The sequence below is a fragment of the Muntiacus reevesi genome, chromosome 20 (assembly GCF_963930625.1).
Source record: "Muntiacus reevesi chromosome 20, mMunRee1.1, whole genome shotgun sequence".
NCBI lineage: Eukaryota > Metazoa > Chordata > Mammalia > Artiodactyla > Cervidae > Muntiacus > Muntiacus reevesi.
In genome coordinates, this window is record NC_089268.1 from 18,871,468 (window position 1) to 18,890,831 (window position 19,364).

Sequence of the window (19,364 nt, forward strand, 5' to 3'; positions counted from 1 at the left end):
CCATGGCTCTTCCTTACTAGATCTGTAGATTTCTTAAAGGCAAGACTTCTTCACAGAGACTTCCCTGGTGGTCCAGTGGCTAAGACTCCCGTGCTCCCAGTGCAGGGGGCCCAGGGTTCAGTCCCTGGTCAGGCAACTAGATCCCACATGCTGCAACTAAAGATCCCACATGCTGCAATGAAGACCCAGTGCAACCAAATAAATATTTAAAATGGAAAAAAAAAATTCTTCACAGTGCTTTGCACACAACAGGTGCTTAATATTCATTGGATGGATATCTAGAATGAAAATTTTAGGGTTAGGGGAACTAACACAAAATGTACAGACTACTTATACACTTTTTCATCCTCAGCGCTGTATCAATGCAGAGTGCCTCACTAGTTTGTGGAGATGTTTCAGTATCATTTTCTAAAACTTCCTTTCTTAATCTAGGGAGAAATTTGAAAAGAAATTTCCTTTGGGTGCTGTACAGATCAAGTTGAACAAATTGTTAACACTTCAGTAGACAGGAGGAAGTCATACAGAAAAGCACTGTGGTAGAAACTTTGGTTCCAATGGCCTTCTAGAGGTCAGGAGCGGTCCTGGGGGGAGGGGAGAGGGAGCACTAGCGAAGAACCAACAAGGCCACACCGGAAGCACACCTTGGTTTCTTGGGGATGCCAGCCCTGCCCCCGCATATTGGTGAGGAGCCCATGGAGGGGACAGCAGACAGATGTGCAAAGGCCAGTGTTGGGAAAGAGCTATAGAACCTTCACGCTGACTGCAGCCTTCCCTCATAGCGGCTTATGAGCAGCTGTACAGAAGGAAGTAAAGGGTTCTTAGTTCCCAACACCAGTAGGAAGTTCTTCAACCACAGGCTTCTTAGTAGCCAGTTAAACCAGCAATATTTAAAAAGCAGCCAAGGGACTGTGCTTCCCCTGCAGGGGGTGCAGATTTGACCCCTGGTGTCAGGGAACAGATGCTTCACGCTGTGCGGTGTGGCCAAAAAGGGCAGCTAAGCCTGAATGATAGGGAGGCTCACTTTAATGCTCTGAAGGCAGAATACCCCTGGGAGCATAGGCCACATTTATTATTAAATTTCTTTTGCAAGGATCAGTACTGCAAATGTAGTCCCTGTTTTTTGCATTGGACTTTAACCTTGAGCCATATTTCTCCACACAGAATGTGGTAGTCAGGTACTCTGAACACAAACAGGAAGAAGACAGGTTTCAGTGGGTAGCCTTCAGCTCCAAAAAGTCAGTTTAGACTGTATTACGAACCTCACTTCACTTTGCATTGCTAGGAAAAGAGTGAGGATCAGACTGCCATGTCTCAAGTTCTACCCATCACTACATAGCTGGCACACTTATCTCCAAATCTCTGACAGGGCAGTCATCAGCCTCCTTAGGTAGCCTCCTTAGGTAACCCTGTGACCAACTCAAGTACAGGGTGGGTACCTGTCTTAGCTGGAAAGGTGACAGTTTCACTTTCTATTCTGCTCAAAGAACTATGCAAACCAAGCCAGAATACGTGAGTCACAGCACTGGAACACTGACCGCAAGTGGGGGAGAGGAGAGGACGCAGGGTGAACGGGGGTCAGATGGGTTCTGTCCCCCCATCAGGGCTTAGCAGCGTAAGGGTTTTGCTTTTCTCTGATCCTCGAGAGGAATTCAGCTCTGGAAGATGACCCTGGGGCTTAAACATATGCACGGTGTGTTCAATAAAACATTTTTATTCTGTACAATATATATATGTGTATTTAAATATATATGTGTGTATATATATATGCAGAGAAACCTCAACCAAATCCCTGAGTCCATGGGAACCCAGGACACTAACAAAGGGAAAAGAGGGAATCCATGCCCTGAAGAGTAGGAAATATGGCAACATCTTTCCCTTTCCTCCAGGTTCCCTGCAACAGAGGGAAAGGGATGCTCACTGCAAACTACTAAAACGAGAGAGGACTTACACGGGGCCAGAGGGGAGGTGAGGGTGTGGGATGGGGAGCTGTGGTCGGGGAAAGTAAAACATCCTGGCTGATGCAGCATTAAAATCAACAGATCACTGCGGAGGTGGGGACAAGACTTATTGACATGCAGCTGACCTTCGGTTGGCCAAGTCTTAGCTTGGCGGCCCCACACCTGGGCCAGCACAACAAATAGCACCTGTGGGGCCTCTGAGAGGATAAACCGGGGACGTGGCCCTTGAGTGAAGAAGGGAAGGGGGAGAAAGCTAAGGAGCTGACTTGTGTCTCGGCACAGGGCGGGAGCTCGGCCTTCACTGTCCCTGTGCCTTTTCTTCAGACCCTGGGCCACCGGATGGCCCGGCGCAGAGGTCTTTTGTCCACAGTCAAGTAGAGGTGGGCAACTTACATGGCCTTGAGAAGAGGTATAGGAAAAGGAGAGCTTTCGAGGACCACCCCCCCGCAGTTGCGACAATTCCTGACATGCAGGGACCACACCGGTGGATCATGCCCAGTCCTGACAGTGGGGCCGGTGTGGCGGTGGTCAGCTCCCTCCGGTGACAGGCCGCAGGGTTGCCAGGCTTGATGAGCCAACCAGGTGAACACTAGGCTGCTGAGCACTGCCCTGAATTCTACTGTCTTCTCCCTCACGACTGACTGCCCCTCCCTGGTCATACCTAGATTGGCATGTCTCCAGAAAAGTGGCAGGGAGCAGGCAGTGGAGAGCGCCCCCTCTCTCTAGCCTACTAACACACAGAGCCGCCAACGTGGGGGCAGCATGGCCGGAAGTCACCTTTAGTATTGTAGGGACAGCAGAAGAGCTGTGCCCACTTGGAGTTCAGAAGCCCATGTTGGCCTGGGCCTCTCCTGCTGCAATGGCTTGCACATCGGTGACATGGCCGATGCCTTTGGTGACACCCTCCCGGAACAGCAGCTTGGCGCCCACCTTCAGGTACTCTGGGTGTTTCAGGAAGCGGAAACGTACCACTGCCTTCTCCCCTGTCCGCAGCTTGTCCTGCAGCAGATACATGGTCACTGGCCCTGGACCATGCCTCTTGTCTCTGCTAGCCTTGGCCCTCCACCCTCGAGGGTTGAGCAAGCATCTACCCACCCCGAGTGGGGCTTTGTGCTCTTTGAGGGATAAGGGAGGTCTCTGATTCTGGGGACAGGGTTCCCTCCTTTCTGGACGCAGGAAAATTCTGACTGTTCCCTGGGAAAATGGGGGCATGGCTGGGTCCCCTCACCTTGGCATGGATCTTCTCCACCACTGCTGTCTGGCGTACATTGCCCACGTGTACTGTCACCTGGAAGCCTCGCCGGAAGGTGGTGGCATGGAAGAGCAGGACTATCTCTGCCTCGAACACTGAGCAGATGGTGGGGTTCATCTCTGGGCTCACCATCACCATGCCCTGGGGAGGCAGAGCCCTCGGACTCAGGAAGGGCAGACCTCACATTAGTCTCTCCTCCCGGGCTGCTCTCACCACCCTTTACAGCTTCCTCTTCCTCTAGGACTTCAACCACAAAGCCCTCAGAAGACTGAAAACCCTTCTAAGGAGCCCTCCCTCAGCCACCTCCGTGTCCTCTAACCCTTCTAATGCTAGGTATTTTCAGAGTCCTGGACACTAGGGTTGTGACACAATGATTCACATTTAGTGATCTGTGCTTTGTGAGTCCCCTAAGCCTTCTCCATACCCAGACAGTGTACGTCCACACCCAGACAGCCTTCTTGGGTTAGAGACCACGTTCCCTCTGAGTTCCCCTGAAGCACCTTTGGTGCTTCTCCTTCAAGTAGCCAGCCTCCCAGGCACTTCTCTTTGTGTTTTCTCTCCAACCCACCCTTCCACCTCACCTTGCGGAGGAGAGCTCTGTCAAAGTCCCCGAGGGCCAGCGTAGCGGCCTGACCAGCTCGCAGCACACGACAGGCAGAGCGGTTGCGTTGGATGCTGCAAACTCTGAGCTCCAGGAAGCAGCCGTCGTCCGTGGGGCCCACCACCAGCTGGTCCCCCTCACGGCAAATCCCACTGCAGTCCAGAGGGCAGGAGGCACAGCGTCAGTCTAAGCCCCCCACCTACTTCTACTAGGTCATTTCCTTCTGAGTCCCTCGGGTTAGGGGGAGAGACCCCAAATTGTGACTCGAAGCTAAGGGAGATGACTGTCTTGCCCCAGTCCAGACTGAAGGCTCACACCAGCAGAGCCTGGCAGACAGGGACCTGCTGGCTTAACACTGAACACCTGATTCCTGAAAGGGCAATCAGCCCTTGGGCAGAGTCTCAGGGGACCTCATTTCTCTGGTGGCAACGAAGTCAGCTGAATGCACTCTAGGTGTCTTTGTGGGGTCAAGACCCACACTTCCCCCTGCAGGGGCTGAAAGGTCCTAAGAAGTGGCAAGTTTCTTCCCTTATAAGCCAATTTATGAGCTTTCTCCAGCTCCTCTGATGGCAAAAGCCTCATCTACAAACAAGCACATCTGTTTACCGCCACGGTTGCCTGGAGCTATGATGTTTTCAGGTCCTTGGGTGTGTGAAGGCTGAATGGGGTAGATAACAAGCAAGAGAGGCAATTCACCTGGAAAGCGTCCCTCCAACAACTGTGCCCACCTCTGGTACTGTGTAGATTTCATCCACCTGAAGCCAAAGAAGATTCTATCAAGGGCTGGCAGCTCCAAAACCTCAAAACAGACTCCGGGCTCGGGATTAGTCCCTCCTAGTTCCCTGGCTGACCGCCTGTCCAGATGGCCAATTACCTGGAACTCCGTCAGCTGCTGCATGAGCTCCTCCTGCTCTTTGCTATTGGTGAGTGGTGGCAAAATATTCAGAAAGACTTTGAGCAGGTCCAGGCTCTCTCCAGACACACTGGACAGTGTGAAGATAGGGGTGATGCTGTAGAGGGAGGCAGGGAATGGGCAGATGAGCAAAGTTCCAATAGGAGGCAGAGGCTAGAGCCCCTACATGGAAAGGCAAGCCTCTCTCGGGGTGGACAGGGGCTCCCCTCTCCTATTTGCTAACCAGCTCAGGAGCTTGGGGCCTCTCTCTATAAGCCTGGCATTTGAGACCCATCTCAGAGCCCAGAGAGATGGCAAACGCCTGGCACAGCACTTTGCCTCCAGGTTCCCAGGGGTCAGCAAAGCTGACTGGGGGAAGGGTCAAGCCTTCAGCAAAGACTCCCTCCCACAATCCCAACCTGAAAAACCACAGAACTGAGCCGAACTGGTCTGGTCTGTCAGGAAGGGGATGGGTACCCCATGCTCCGGGGCCCTGTGGCAGCCTTCCCTGAGGATGATGGAGTGAGAAAGCCTTACTTGGGGGACTGGGCAAACTGCTGCGCGGCAGTGACGGCGTCGTCCTCGGAGGTGACCAGCATGGGAACCTTGTGGCAGCCAGGCTGCTTGAGGACCCGCTCTAGCTGGCGTACTGTCCTCTCCACGGTGGTCTTGGCACACAGGTCCACCTTGCTGACCACGATGAAGAAGGGCACTTTCAGGGCCAGTGCCAGCCCCAGATGTTCCCGTGTGGTGCCAGCTGCTCAGAGAAGGTGGGTGGGAGAGTCAGGATGCGGGATGCGGGGGGAGAGCGCAAGAGGAGAGGTGGTCTGGCTCCCAGATGTGTGGGGGTCTGGGGGAGGAGAGTGAGCGCTGCCCCCGTGCCGATGCCTCTTACCAATCCCGGTGTTTGCACTGACGAGGAGCAGGGCGCAGTCGGGGCAGTAGGAGGTGAGGCCGAAGATGGTGGTGTGCAGGTACTTGTGGTGGCCTGCCAGGTCGATGAAGGTGATCATCTTGGAGCTGCTCTCACAGATCTCTTCTGCCGTCCGTGAGTCACTGTAATTCACCACCTGGCCCAGAGCCCGGGCTCTCAGTGACCCTGGCCAGCCTCCCCAACCCTTCACGAGTGGCCAGGACCTAAACCAGTCCCTGGGTAGCCCTGCCTCTTAACCCTGAGCCCCACTGAGGATTTAGTTCAGTTGATTCCCTGTTTGTTTTCTAAGGAGGTCACAGCAGGTTCAGTGCCCAGGGGCCTTCATCTACACTACTCCACAAAGTCTCCACACTCTGCCCTCACACTCTGTCCTTCACCACTACCATCCCATCCTCAGAGTCTGGTCCCACTGGGTCCCGTTGATTGCATGCACCTCTCCCTTGCTGTTAAAGCCCAGGATCTCGAAGCTGATGCTGGAGGTTCGGCCGGACTGAATCTCATGCAGGTGGCGGAAAAGATTGAGCCGAGCTCGGCCCCGCCCATTGTCCAGCTCTCCCTGGGTCAGGACTCCAAGTAGAGTTGACTTTCCTGAGTCCACATTCCCCAGGACGGCCACACGTAGGTCCAGGAACTGCGGATGAATTGTCAGAGGTCAGGTTCCAACCCCTCAACTCTGTCCACTGAAAGGTCAAAAGCAGCGGCAGGGGCTTCACTGGCAGTGCGGTGGATAAGAAGCTGCCTGCCAATGCAGGCGACATGGGTTTGATCCCAGGTCCAGAAAGACTGCACATGCAGCGGAGCAACCAAGTCCAGGAGCCACAAGTACTGCAGCCTGTGCCCCTGGAGCTGGTGCTCCGTAACAAGAGAAGCCACCAGAATGAGAAGCCCATGCGCCACAGTGAAGAGCGGCCCCCGCTCACCAACTAGAGAAAGCCGGGGCACACCACCTAGGACCCAGTCCAACCAAAGAAAACAAACAAAAAAGGCATAAGCAGTCTCTGGGGACCAAATCTCAGAGTCCCAGGCCAGGGAAGAGTCTGCCACCAGAGGACTTTCCCAGGGAGCAGGGGTGTGAGAAACAGGGAGGGGTGGGGACCCACCTGCTGGTTGTCAGGAACCTTTCGTACGAGCACCTCGGTGATCTTCCGGGGTGTGTCGCTATCATAGTCCACTTCTCGCTCCCGGAGAACAGTGATGTCTGCCCCGACTCTGTCACAGCAAGGCCACAGCTGCCACTTCTCACCCGTACTCCCCATCCCCCTGGACCAATGGCCTTCTCATACCTCCCCAGAGTTCCAAACACCACTTCCTACCTGCCTCCAATCTATCCTGCATCCACAGCTCCCTTGACACAAATGAACCTTAAGTCAAGGGGCAAAAAAGCCTGGATCTAGGGCAGAGGATGCCAGAAAACTAACTCTCCCCACTTCAGCCCTTTGTCCAGAGAAGGCGGGTCCTGGGGATTTAGGGAAAGGAGGACCAAAGGGAAGCATACTTCTCTGCCATCCGGTGCAGGGTCTTGAGAGAAGCCCGCATCTCCTCCTCAGCCAGCCCCACCAGCAGCCCATTGTCCTCTACCCCAATCTGGTAGACGGCCTCACCACGGCCCTCCTGGAGCCGCCACTTCATCTGTGTCACCAGGTGCTCAAAACGATACTGGGATGGATTCACCAGCTTCAGCTTAGGGCAGGTAAAGTACCATGAGAAGGAAAAGTCAGAGATGCTCCTGCTGAACCCACTGGTTCCCCATCTGTCCTGCTGCAAGGACCAGGGCCTTCCCTTTCCTCTTAACCACCCTCATCCCTGACCTCCTCGGACAGCGAGTCCTCTTTCAAAAGAATAAGGTACAGAGCCCTTACTCTGAACCACATCTTTAAAAGACTATAAGGCATAAAGTTAGAGATCATAAAGAAATCATCCCACACCAAGGACAACCTGTCCCTCCCCAGCCTAAGACTCACTTTATATTCGATGTTTCCATCTTCAGCCTGAAAAGAAACAGGGAGCTGTTACTACACACTGTCCAGACCTAACTTTTACTTCCCCAATTCCCACTGGGGTTCAGGCAGCTAACTTAAGAGAGCAGGAAGCTTGAGCTGCACTTGTTTAGGCAGGTGTCTGTCAAAGGTCATGGCAGACCAGCCCTGTACTCAGTTCCAGGGTGACCTCTCTGAAGGAAAGGCCTCCAAGAACACAGTCAGTCATCTATCTACGCCAGGAACGGAACCCTGAGTCCCTCTTTTTTGGATCACTGGCAGCATGCTCATCTTAGATGCAAGATCACCGTCTTTCCTTCCTCCTAGGGCCTCAAATTGCTGTCCCCACGTCTGTGTCTTCTCCATGTCCAAGCTGCGGAGGCCGTTCTTTGCCACTGGTCTGAGAGACACCACTTCCTTCCTGGCCACCCCTCTCAGCTGATGACACCAAAAGTAAGACGTTGCAAGAGGTTTTGGAGCAGTGCCAGAGGGTGAGCTCAGCACTGGTCACTACAAACCCAACGAGAGAGGAGCCAGGAGAAGGAGAGACAAGTCTCCAAAGTTGGGGTTGAGATGAAGAAACTCAGAAAAGATAATGAAGGAGACAGACACCACAAACCAGACCACTGTGGCTTTTCCTCTTCTGTCCCCTAACCCTCACGCCCCAGCTGAGGTGAAATCTTGAATCCATCACACCACCTCCTCCTCTTCCCTGTATCAGGTGACCCAACACAGAAGTATCCCATTGCCCAAGACTTCCCCTCTCAGGTGCAAAAGGGTATGAGATTTGCCTGTTCTGCCAGCCCTGTATTTCTGCACTCCTCCTCCATGGCTATTTAATTTTCCTTCTCCCCTTCCTGTCATCATTCTATCCCTTCAAGGCTCTTTGACTCTCAGGCTCTTATAGGTCTTCACCCATAACTGCATGGGAGTATAAAGGAGATCTTTCCCCATCAACAGAGACCTTCCTTTTTATCATTTTGCTGGAGATGAAAAATTAGAATGGGTGGCTTCAGAATACTGATACAAGGATGATGGTCTAGGCTAAAGTTTCTCAAAGTGTGGTCCCAGGACCAGCAGCAGTCGCATCACCCGGGAACTTGTAAGAAATGCTGATTATCAGGGGTACCTTTGAGCTACTGAATCAGAAATTCGAGGGGTGGAGCAGCAATCCAGGTGATTCTCTAAGGTGCTCAAGTTTGACAACCACTGGATGAGGCTCTCCCCCTGTGTCCTCTTTTTCTACAGAGGGACAAAGCAGCAACTATTGTCTGCCTTAGGGAACAGCTGGAGCAGGAAGGTGGAGGCTCTCCACACTTCCTCGTAGGACAGGCAAAGGGCGGGAGGACTTAGCCAGTGTCCTCCGCTTGTGTTTGTGTGTAGAGGGAGGGAACATATTGCTCTTTTCCCGGTACTCCTCTCCTCCCTGGAACAAGTTTAGAAAACTCTAACTCCTCATATCCCGGGATGCAGTCCGCCTTCCTTCAGTTGCACAGGAAAAGGGCTGGGGCATTCTACTCTGCTCTTCCCAAGGGATGCGGGTGGGACCGCCTTTCCCCACTTCACCTGGAGTTACTTAGATCAGAGTGGGGAGATTCCCGCCCCCGTCCCAACTCTTCCTCCCCAGCGTCCTGACACAGGAAAGGAGGCCCAGTCTTTCTGTCCCTCCTCCCTGGGGTCCTTGGGCCGGAAAAAACTGTTCTCCTCTTCTCGGGGGTCTTTGACACCGGAAGGGGGTACTACTCTCTGTCCCGCCTTCCTGGAGTCCCGGGACCGGAAAGAGTGGTTACCTCTGACCCCGCCACTTCTCAGGTGCTCACCTCGGGGGGCAGGTACGGGGGGTTGTTGGCTTTGCTCCCTCTGTTCCTTCCGTTCTTTTTCTTCCCCTTCGGGCCACCGCAGCTGCTGCTGCCGCCGGCGCCCCTAGCCTTGAGGGTTCCGCCCACGGCCGGGCCCCCTCCGGGCCGGCAGCAGCCGCCGAACAGCTCGGATACCCGCGAGTCCATCCGCCGCTGCCGCCAGCCCCCCGCCCGGCCCCTCCCCCCCGCCACCGCCGCCGCGGACGCCGCCGCTGCCCCCGCGCCTACTGCCACGGCCGAGTCGGGCCAGCCAGAGGAGAGCGGGGTGGGGCCCTGCGCAGGCCACGCCCCCGCATCCCCTGGCCTTCGGGTCGCGTCAGAAACAGCCGCGGAGCACCATGGGATATAGAGTCCTCAAGCCTAGGAGCTCCCCGGAAAGAGCTCGCCGCAGCCCTACAACTCCCAGGAGGCATCGCGGCGCAAAGGGCCGAGGGCGGCTTAGGGGCGTAGACAAGGAGCGCGGCTTTGCGCGCAAAGGCCTAAGGGAGCTGTAGTCTGGTTCCAGTTTCCGAGAGCTGAGCGGGTCTTTCCCAGGGGCCTGGAGCTGGGGCAGTCACTGGAGTCCGGGGAGCTTACATAGAATCTAGCCTTGTAGGCGCTTCTGGATTTGGCCCCTTAACGCGATCCCAGACAAGATGTTTTGGACCTGGAGAGCTGAAGAATTCAGGGCGGCTTGTCCCTCCAGCCTACTGGCTCCGCCCATGCCTCAGTTTCTCCCTCGACGGCAGCGTGCCTTCTGGGTGAGTCAGGACCAATGCCAGGGCGGAGGCGGATGGTGGTTAGCCTAATTATGGCTTTTATTGTTACGATGATTATGCCACCTTTACACAGTAGTCACTGCTTTATTACCGGGCTGGCACCCTCCGGGGGCTGGTTTTAGCAGCCCGAGACACCGCGGTGGCCCCGACACGAGGCTGGAATCCATAAACCAGCCCTGCCCTGCAGCGAGTGCCCGTAGCGAGTATTACCCCTCCCCTTTGTTTTGAAGTAGAACCAATCCGGGAGAACCGAGTTTGGTTTTTAAAACTGCCAGGGGTGTAGGAAGAGCCTGGCCCCTACTTGGGCGGGGCTGGGGCTCGGGTTACGTCAACCGCTGCGAGGGCGGGGGATGTTGCCCGGAATAGAAACTTGGCCAAGGGCCCAGGGGATTGCTGACTTTTGACTTTCTTGCCAAGCTGTCATCTCTCTTGCTCTTTAGGGCTCTTGCAGTCAGCAAGGAGTAAACACATTCAGTGACATAAACCAGTGTACAACACACTAGAAAGGCAGAATGGAGAAGCAGTTGGTGTTGCTGAGCTGCGAGTCAGGACGCCAGAGTTCAGTTCCCAGTCCCGTGGCTGTCTCGTGACTCACCACTCACCCATTGTACCGTCCACTTCCCCTCTCTTCACAAACAGCGAGATCCTCAAACGCAGCCCAGAAATAAAACAACCCTTCCCTGCAAACCTCAGTTTTCCTTGGAAAACTAGCACCAGTGGCTTACCTCTGGTGATCCTTGCAGAGGTTCAGACCTGCTGGAGTCCATGGCTTCCCCCCAAGGACCACAAGGAGGAAGGCAGGTTACTGATCAGGTAGATGCTGTCCACATGGCATAACTCCCCGAACCGGTGAAAGCAGAAGGACCAAAATCTGCAAAAGGGTTTAGCAGACCCAACCAATTATGGGGCCTTCACTGGTTGAAAGCACCTGTGACTTCTGTATCCTGTTCAGCTAAAGGAAGGTTATGTTGCAGACAGCCAGGGACAACCCCACCAGGAAAACTGCTACTTAGGGGCTGAGTGAGACAGCTGAAAAAGATGAGGATTGGAAGCCAGAGCTAAGAATATTCCTCCAACCTTATCACCGCCACCGCCACCACCACTGGGCTCTTTTGATAACCAAGGTCTGCTGCAGTCACCTGATAACACTTGTGCTCTCATCATCACAGATCTTTCAGCTGTCCCACACACAGTTTTGCTTCATTCTTTCCAGTTCCCTTCTTTTAGGAGTTGGTGTGGGATAGCCCATTCTGATATCCATTCTTATACAATCTGGCTTACCGCAGACAGGAGTGAAGGCTGGCAGAGGAGGAGGAGGAGCAGGGATATCTGCCCAGGAGGAGACCAGGGTCCTGGGAGATGGAAGGTGATGTGTGTGTTTAGTTTCCTGGAGGGGTTGCTTATGAGGTGCTTATGAGGTGGTTGCCTGCGGGGTAAATAATGAATGTACACACGCAGACTTTTTTCCTGGTACATAATTAGTCATTCATTCTTTATGTATAGTACCTTTACATTTATTTTAAAGTCAGATTTGGCAGTATTTTTCTTTATATTTTCTTTGTTTTTGTGTCATGTCTAGGCCAACCCCACTCCTAAATTATGAATTATTCTCCAGTATTTTCTTCTAGGAGTTTTGAGGTTTATTTCTATGTTTATATGTTTAATTGATTTGGAGTGTATCTTTATGTAGAATGTGTAATGGGAACTAATCTTGTTTCCCCTCCTAAATGGATGGGGAGCTGTTTCAAATTATTTGCTTTTAAGAGTCAGCCTCATCATTGCTAAGACCTATGTATATATTGATACATTAATCTGTTTCTTGACTCTCTTCCGTTTTGTTTATTCCTAAGCCAATACCACAGTATTTTAATCATTATGCTTTTTATGGAGTGTTTTGATCGCTGGTCCCTGTTTGCCGAAACACACTTGTTCTCTTGGTCTCTATCACCTAACACTTGTCTATATTTATTACTACTTCCCTGGCTACTCCTCAGTCTCCTCCATCGACTTTTTCTTTCTGCTCATCCCCAAACATTAGTGTCTTCAGGATCCTTGCTCATTTTCATTGTATACAACCTCCCTGGGTGATTATCCACTCCCATGCTGATGGGTTTCAAATACATATTTCTGCTTCTCATGGTGTTCCTAAATTATCTCTTCACTGTCCAACGGAACAGCAAACTCAACCTATCAAAAATAACTCATCTTTTCTCCTTACTCATACCCAATAAAACTGGCCTTCCTCTGGTGTTCCCTCCTTCATTGAATGGCACAACTGGCCATAGAGTTGCTGAAGTAAAATGTCTGGTTATCTTTTTTTTTTTTTTTTTGCTTATCTTCTGGACAGTCTCTCACTTTCCCTCCTCTTCCTGGGATCAACCACCTTACTCATTGGACTTCCTAAATATCTATAGGGTTCACCCAGTTCTCTCCACCCCACTGTGACTACCCTAGTTCAGGCCTCTCTCACCATGTACTTGGGTAATTCCAATTGCTAGCTCTGACTGGTATCTCTGCCTCCTCCTTTATCCTCTCTGTAATCTAATATCCACACTGCAGCCAGTGTAGAGGTTAAATTTTTCAGTATAAAATGTCAATATAACCATGTCACTCTCCTACTTAAACCTTTCAAACGTTCCTCCATCCCCTTACAGGAACAAGTTCAAATTCTTTAATATGGCTCAGAAAGCCTTCCTTACTATAATCTGGTTCCTGTTTGTCTACCACAGCCTTAATACTTCATAAGCCGAACTCTTTTTATTTCTTAAATTGAGAATGCTCTTGTATCTCAAGGTCTTGTTAAAAAACAAAATTCAACTGAAGATCTAATTGGCTTTATTTAACAATTCATGAATCAGGAAGTATCTCATCGAGTAAATACAAAGGCACTCTGAGGGGCTGTACAAAATGCAAGACTTTTATAAAAATAGAGGCAGGATAATGAGGTTATTAGCAAAAGAAAGGGGAATTCCATTTAGGGGGAGTACTGGGGGATTTATCTTGCAGATTACCTCACTAGCGCTGAAATGTCAGACTGGTTAGTTTATAATTCCACTCCAGGAGAAGCTGAGACTCCTACTAGAGTTAGGAAATGAGTCTTGGTGAGAGTTAGCAGAAGTGAATCCATTTGGGGCTTGTTTGTTTTTAACAGTCTCCAGGACCACCAGACCCTCCTCTTTACCTTTACTCATCTTAAAGATCAATTTCCTCTTGGACCACCCCTCACTCCCACCTCCTCTAGGTTAGGCGCTCCTGTCCTTCGCGTCCACTGCCCTTGTACACCTTGCTGTATAATTCATCAGAATGCATTGAATCTATAGGCACTGAACCCCTTGAGGACCCCTCCAGTCGCTGGCTTCTTCGCGCAGAGACTCCAGCACCTAGGACAGGGCCTGACACGAAGTAGGTGCATAGCGAATAGAGGACGCAGGAAAGAACGGATGCGGGCCAGCGGGTGTCCTCGGAAGGCAGCGCCAAGTAGTTGAGAACCCGCGTTTTCTCTGTGGGAGGAGGGCTCGACGGACTCGCCGAAGGGTGTTAAGGAGGTCGCTCCGCTGCTTGACAGGGCTCAATTCCCTACCCAGCACAGCCTCTGCCACACAGACGCGGCGCCCCTCCCACTTCCGGGCCAGCGGAACAGGAAGTGGAGGCGCGGGCTTCCCATGAAGCATCGCGGGGCGCCTATTCAAACCGAACGGAGAACTGGGAGGAGGTCGTGATGGCGGCCCCGGAGCCGGAAGTGCGGTCCCCGGCTGCAGTCCCTGGTAAGGTATGGAGTCCGGAGCTCGAGGAGTTTGTTTCCTCCCTGCCACGGCTCCCTCCAGTCATTTAGCCTGTAGTCGTTTCACTAATCCGTGTTCCTTGTCCCCATTTCCCGTCGTCCCTCGCAGCTCTGACTCGGCCCCTTTGACTCCATCGCATCCGCGGCCCTGGATTCCATTGGTTCACCTCCTCTTTCTTCGCGACGTGTTCTGTGCCCTGCTTGACACCGCTTTCTCTCAACTCATTTTCCCATATCAGGGCCTCTGATTTCTGAGCAGATCTCCAGTCTCCGAAATTCCCGCCACCCAGTCCCCCCAAATCCTGCAGTCTCTTTCTTAGGCAACTGGAATCTGGAACCTGCGGGCGGCCGCCTAGAGGGGAGTTTGCGGAGGGAATCCGCCTGTGTAGGCGTGTGGCCTCAGCTGTGGTGGCTGATGTTGTCTCAAGGGATGGGAAGACTGACTTTGGCCTCTTAACTTTTTCTCATTCAGTTCTAATCAGGCCGGACCCTGCTTAGCTTTGGAGAACTGAGGAGATCGGGCTTCAAGGTGTTTTGTCCATAGACCTTTTAAGTTTTTCGTTTTTCTCTCTTGTCCCTCTGTGCACCTACTAGATTTGGAGTGGTGTGAGAAGTCGGAGGAAACCCAGGACCCCCAGATAGAACTACTTGAGACCACCTCCACCCAGGAACCTCCCAACCCTTTGGAGTCCTTTCGTCCCAGGGACTGCATGGTGCCAGTGGTGTTTCCTGGGCCTGTGAGCCAGGAAGGCTGCTGTCGCTTTACTTGTGAGCTCCTGAAACATATCATGTACCAACGCCAGCAACTACCTCTGCCCTACGAACAGCTTAAGCACTTCTACCGAAAACCTTTTCCCCAGGTAGGCACAAGCTTTGGGAGAAAATTGGTGAGTGAGCTTTGTGGCTGTTAGATGGTGGCAGGTAAAAAGGGTGGTCAAAGGAACCTTCACGCCTGTCAGCATAAGCAGCTGTGAAGGATGTTTCAGCCCTATGGCTTCAGTCCTTTCCCACTCTGGTCTGGGTAGTCAAAGCCTTCCCGCCTTTTCTCTTGTTTTCTTTTTCTTAAACTTCTATTGTGTGTTACGTTTGGACTTCATGAACTGATCCTCTAACTTTAGTGTATTTTCTCTCCAAATCCTCATTTCTTTGTTTCAGTTATACTTTTCTTCCTTGAGTTTATATTCTTACACTTAAAATAATTTTTTGGCAGTCACAGTCTTAAGAACTTTTTTCTTAAAATTTTTATATTTTAAATTTGTTTTGACTGTGCTGGGTCTTAGTTGCAACCTGCAAGCAAGATCTAGTTCGATCCCTGCATTGGGAGCCCACTGGACCAGCAGGGAAGTCCCACATGTTCCTATTTAGTTATATCCTGTTGTTTCCTGTCTGTATGAACTTCTCTTACTTGTGGGTATTAATTAATGTGTTTTTGTAGTTTTCCTCTGTCCCTTGCACTGTCTCTGTTTCTTCCAGATTCCTTTCCTATTTATTTGTTTTGGCCTCTTTCACAGTTGAGGCTTTTATTGGTGTCTGAATACTTAAGAATAAGTCATTGAAAGTTCTGTGTGCATGGCTGGCCCTGTGAGCTAGCTGATAGACTTAAAGGACATGGGTGGGAATGATAATGGAAAAGAGGATTATTTGCTATAATAACAGTGATTTTGGAGTTATCTTTCAGTTAAACATGGTAAACTGAACACATTTATTTGTGCTCCCATGATACACTACTCAATGACGGGAAAAGGAAGGAAGGAAAGAGAGAAAGAACACTTCCAAAACTGTGTTTGGGTGGGGGAAACTGGCAGGCCATCTAAGGGTCCTGGGCTTCCCAGGTGGCCCTAGTGGTAAAGAATCTGCCTGCCAGTGCAGGAGACATAAGAGTTGCAGGTTTGATCCCTGAATTGGGAAGATCCCTTGGAGTGGAATGGCAGCCCACTCTAGTATTCTTGCCTGGAGCATCCCATGGACAGAGGAGCCTGGCAGGCCACAGTCCGTAGGGTCACAAAGAGTCAGACATGACTGAAGTGACTTAGCACGCACACACGCACGCTGAGGGTCCTTGCACAGGTGCTCACTCAGTCCCCATGTGTTCACTTTTGTGTTCTGTGGTGCTTGAGTGAACAACTCCTGTGCCTTTTATGGGCTTCTTCAGTGTGGTTTTGCTTCTCAGGGGAGTCCCCTCTGACAGCACTTGCTATTCAGCTGTCTTGAGTGCTTCCTACTTTCTTCCAAGAATTTGTTGTTGTCTTTAGCCACTGTCATCTATTTTTTAGTTATTTTTGCCACTGGGAGTCCTCTTTCTCTTCCCTCCCTTCCTGCTTCCCTCCCCTCTTTTCTTCCTCCCTCCCACCCACTCTTTCGTTTCCTTCCTCCCTTCCTTCCATCAGTTTGCCGCGTTTTTTTTTAAAAAAATACTTTTTATTGAAGGATAATTGTTTTACAGAATTTTGCTGTTTTCTGTCAAACCTCAACATGAATGCCATGTTTAACTGGAGGATGAACTTCAGAATTTATTAGACCAAATAATCCTTGGTGGTTTTTTTTTTTTTTTTGGCTGAATAGTTGCCAAGCACAGGCTCTCTAGTTGCCCTGCGGCATATGGGAATCTTAGTTCCTAAGCAGGAATCCAGCTCTCATCCTGTGCCTTGGAATGTGGATTCTTAACCACTGGACCGCCAGGGAAGTCTCCAGTCCTCAGTCTTGTTATGAGTATTTCAGTATTTTAGTTGCTAATTTCTGGATGCCCTCCTGCTTCAGTACACTGTCTTTGCTGTTCTGAGTGCAGAAGAATTAAGATTTTGTACAAAGAATCTATTTTCCTTTTTGATACATTTCCCTGTGATAAAACCCAGGGTCTTGAGTGTGGCGGTTCACTGATCTGGAGCTCCAGTCCTATAATTCTGCTCTGTCCCAGCAGGGTTCTTCAAAGCGCATTAGCTTTCATCTACCTTGCAGAGCTTCTCTGTCACCATTCTTTGTCCTCACAGGCAGAGGACGCAGTGAAGAAGAAACCTCGGGCCACTGCTGAGGTGAGCAGCAGGAAATGCCAGCAAACCCTGGCAGAACTGGAGAGTGTCCTCAGCCACCTGGAGGGACTCTTTACCCGGACACTAGTCCCTCGAGTTCTGATCCTCCTTGGGGGCAATGCCCTCAGCCCCAAGGAGTTCTACGAGCTTGACCTGTCCCGATTAGCCCCCAACAGCATGGACCCGAGCTTGAGCACAGCAGCTTGTTTGCGCCGCCTCTTCCGAGCCATTTTCCTGGCTGATGCCTTCAGTGAGCTGCAGGTCCCTCCACTCATGGGCACCGTTGTCATGGTGCAGGGTCACCGCGACTGTGGAGAGGATTGGTTTCGACCCAAGCTCAACTACAGAGTGCCCAGCCGGGGCCACAAGCTGACTGTGACCTTGTCCTGTGGCCGACCCGCCATCCCAGCTACAACCTGGGAGGATTACATTTGGTTCCAGGCACCAGTGACACTGAAAGGCTTCCACGAATGAATGGGAATGCTCATCGTGAACACAGTGGCTAAATTATCTTTCCCCTGGTAGCACCACGTCACCCATCTCCTGCTTGGAGCTAGTTAATTCCTGGTGAGAGGAAGGTTCTATCCTTCTGGCTGCCTGCCCCCCTTAGAATTTCTGGTGGACGGATGGTAGGGCTGGGGTTGTAATAATCATCATTGAACAAGCATCTCTTTGAATCACAGGCTGATTTTCCCGGAAGGTGCTGGATCAGGTGTTTCTTTTGGGGGCTGGAAAGCAAACATGGGCCCACAGACGGGCTCCCTCCCCTCCCTACCCACCCCCAGGACTGAGGGGAGGTGACCCTTTTTAGCTTTTTGCTATGGCTTTTCAGAATTTTTAACAGGGACATAATGTGGCTGTGATTCGTGAACTTAAATACATTATAAAATGAATGGATTCATATTAAATTTTCCTGAAACATTTTTGGCTTAAAGAGGCTTAAGGCTAAAGTAATCTTCTCTCTTGGTCTCTTAGGCTTCAGCCTTCCATGATTTCTTTTTTATTTCTAATAGTTCTTTCTCTTCATTATTCCTGGACCAATATGGGAAGTTAAATGACTTGGCCAAGGTTCTTTAACAGTTTGGTAGCAGAGTTGGGACTAAGAGTCCTCATCAGCTAACTCCTAGCTTGATGTTCTTTGCCAGCCACATGTTGGTTTCTGTGACCCTTAGAGTATGTGTACCCAAAGCAGAGGTCACACAGCGGGAGGGACCTGAGAAAAGAAAACCAAGAGAGTCTTCCCAAAGCCTGATTGAACTATAGGCTAAGACACTGGGTCTGCCCAGTAGGGTCACTTCTGTGAGGCCACGTGTCCCTTCTGGAATTCGCCCTGTGTCTCCACCGCAGTTGCGTGGTGGCTGCTGGCAGTTACTGTTGGCAGTACTGTCCTCATGCCATCCCTGCCCTCCTACCAGTGGCCATTCCTCAGCACCATCTGTGGCTTGGCCATCCTGATCCTTAGTGTTATCCTCACCAGCTTGGTGCTGTCCTGACCACTGAGCACTAACGCTCTTTGTCCCTGAGAACATCTGCTTATTTCTTGGAAGCAAGTTGAAGGCAGAATCCTCACCCTGCTGGTGTTGGAGATAGGTGTGTGGTGTGTGTGTGTGTGTGTGTGTGTGTGTGTGAACAATATATACTATTTTTTAATACTTTAAGAAAACATGAAAAATAGTTTATATTTTATAGTAGGTTTTAAGCACTTTACATATATTATCTAATCTAATAACCTTATAGATTTCATATTATTGTCTCTGTCTTATAGATGAGGCTTGGGGAGACTGAATAACTTGCCTAAGTGTTGAAACCTGGATTCAGATCCAGTCCAGCTGACTCCAGAGGCTGAGTGCTTTACACTGTACTGTACATTCTGTGTGATTTTACTCTGAGATGATTAAACTGGGTTTGCCCTGCTGAATTTGGTAGCACTGGAAAGCTGTGGGACTTCATCTCTGGCTTCAGATTGTGTTTCCTGACGTGGAACCTGCCACTTACTGGTGCTAAGTAAATATAGAATCAATGCAAACAAGAGGTTTGAGTTCTTTTCTGTGCTGTGTCCACTTGAAGCATACTCCGCCAGCTGGACTCTCCACTGTTTTTGTCTGATAGTACCTTACAGAAGAGGGCCATATCTCCCACTTGGAAATGGACAGGCTGAGGGGTCGGTTTAAAGGGAGGGAGAATTTTGAAAAGGGAGTTACAAACTTTTGAGATGGAAGACATTAAGGCAAGCCTGATCCCTCAAGTCCTACTTTAAAAAACCTTCACAATGTCTAGACAATCAAAACTAAGTTAATTATCCAGGTAATTTAGACACTTCTCAGCTT

At 50.9% G+C, this 19,364-nt stretch overlaps 2 protein-coding genes across 6 annotated transcripts; one reads left to right on the plus strand and one right to left on the minus strand.

Annotated features, from left to right (window-relative positions):
- Nucleotides 1-36: 36 nt before the first annotated feature.
- Nucleotides 37-9,647, minus strand: GTPBP2 (GTP binding protein 2). Of its 3 annotated transcripts, none has more exons than XM_065911915.1 (12): nt 9,434-9,647; nt 7,599-7,625; nt 7,133-7,317; nt 6,738-6,846; nt 6,071-6,268; nt 5,599-5,773; nt 5,241-5,460; nt 4,686-4,821; nt 4,508-4,566; nt 3,792-3,963; nt 3,187-3,351; nt 37-172 (listed from the first exon to the last, which is right to left on the minus strand). In XM_065911915.1, the coding sequence occupies exons 1-12, from the start codon at nt 9,617-9,619 to the stop codon at nt 137-139; spliced, it is 1,668 nt and encodes a 555-aa protein (XP_065767987.1). In that variant the 5' UTR covers nt 9,620-9,647; the 3' UTR covers nt 37-136. The 3 variants fall into 3 exon arrangements, with proteins under 3 accessions (XP_065767987.1, XP_065767986.1, XP_065767984.1); XM_065911914.1 differs by lacking the exon at nt 37-172 and adding an exon at nt 1,696-1,891; XM_065911912.1 differs by lacking the exon at nt 37-172 and adding an exon at nt 1,696-2,957.
- Nucleotides 9,648-9,987: 340 nt separating this feature from the next.
- Nucleotides 9,988-18,955, plus strand: MAD2L1BP (MAD2L1 binding protein). 3 transcript variants are annotated; one of them, XM_065912969.1, is made up of 4 exons: nt 9,988-10,212; nt 13,551-13,994; nt 14,606-14,871; nt 16,999-18,955. In XM_065912969.1, the coding sequence occupies exons 2-4, from the start codon at nt 13,949-13,951 to the stop codon at nt 17,509-17,511; spliced, it is 825 nt and encodes a 274-aa protein (XP_065769041.1). In that variant the 5' UTR covers nt 9,988-10,212; nt 13,551-13,948; the 3' UTR covers nt 17,512-18,955. The 3 variants fall into 3 exon arrangements, with proteins under 3 accessions (XP_065769041.1, XP_065769042.1, XP_065769044.1); XM_065912970.1 differs by lacking the exon at nt 13,551-13,994; XM_065912972.1 differs by lacking the exon at nt 9,988-10,212 and having other exon boundaries at nt 11,545-13,999.
- The last annotated feature ends 409 nt before the right edge of the window (nt 18,956-19,364 follow it).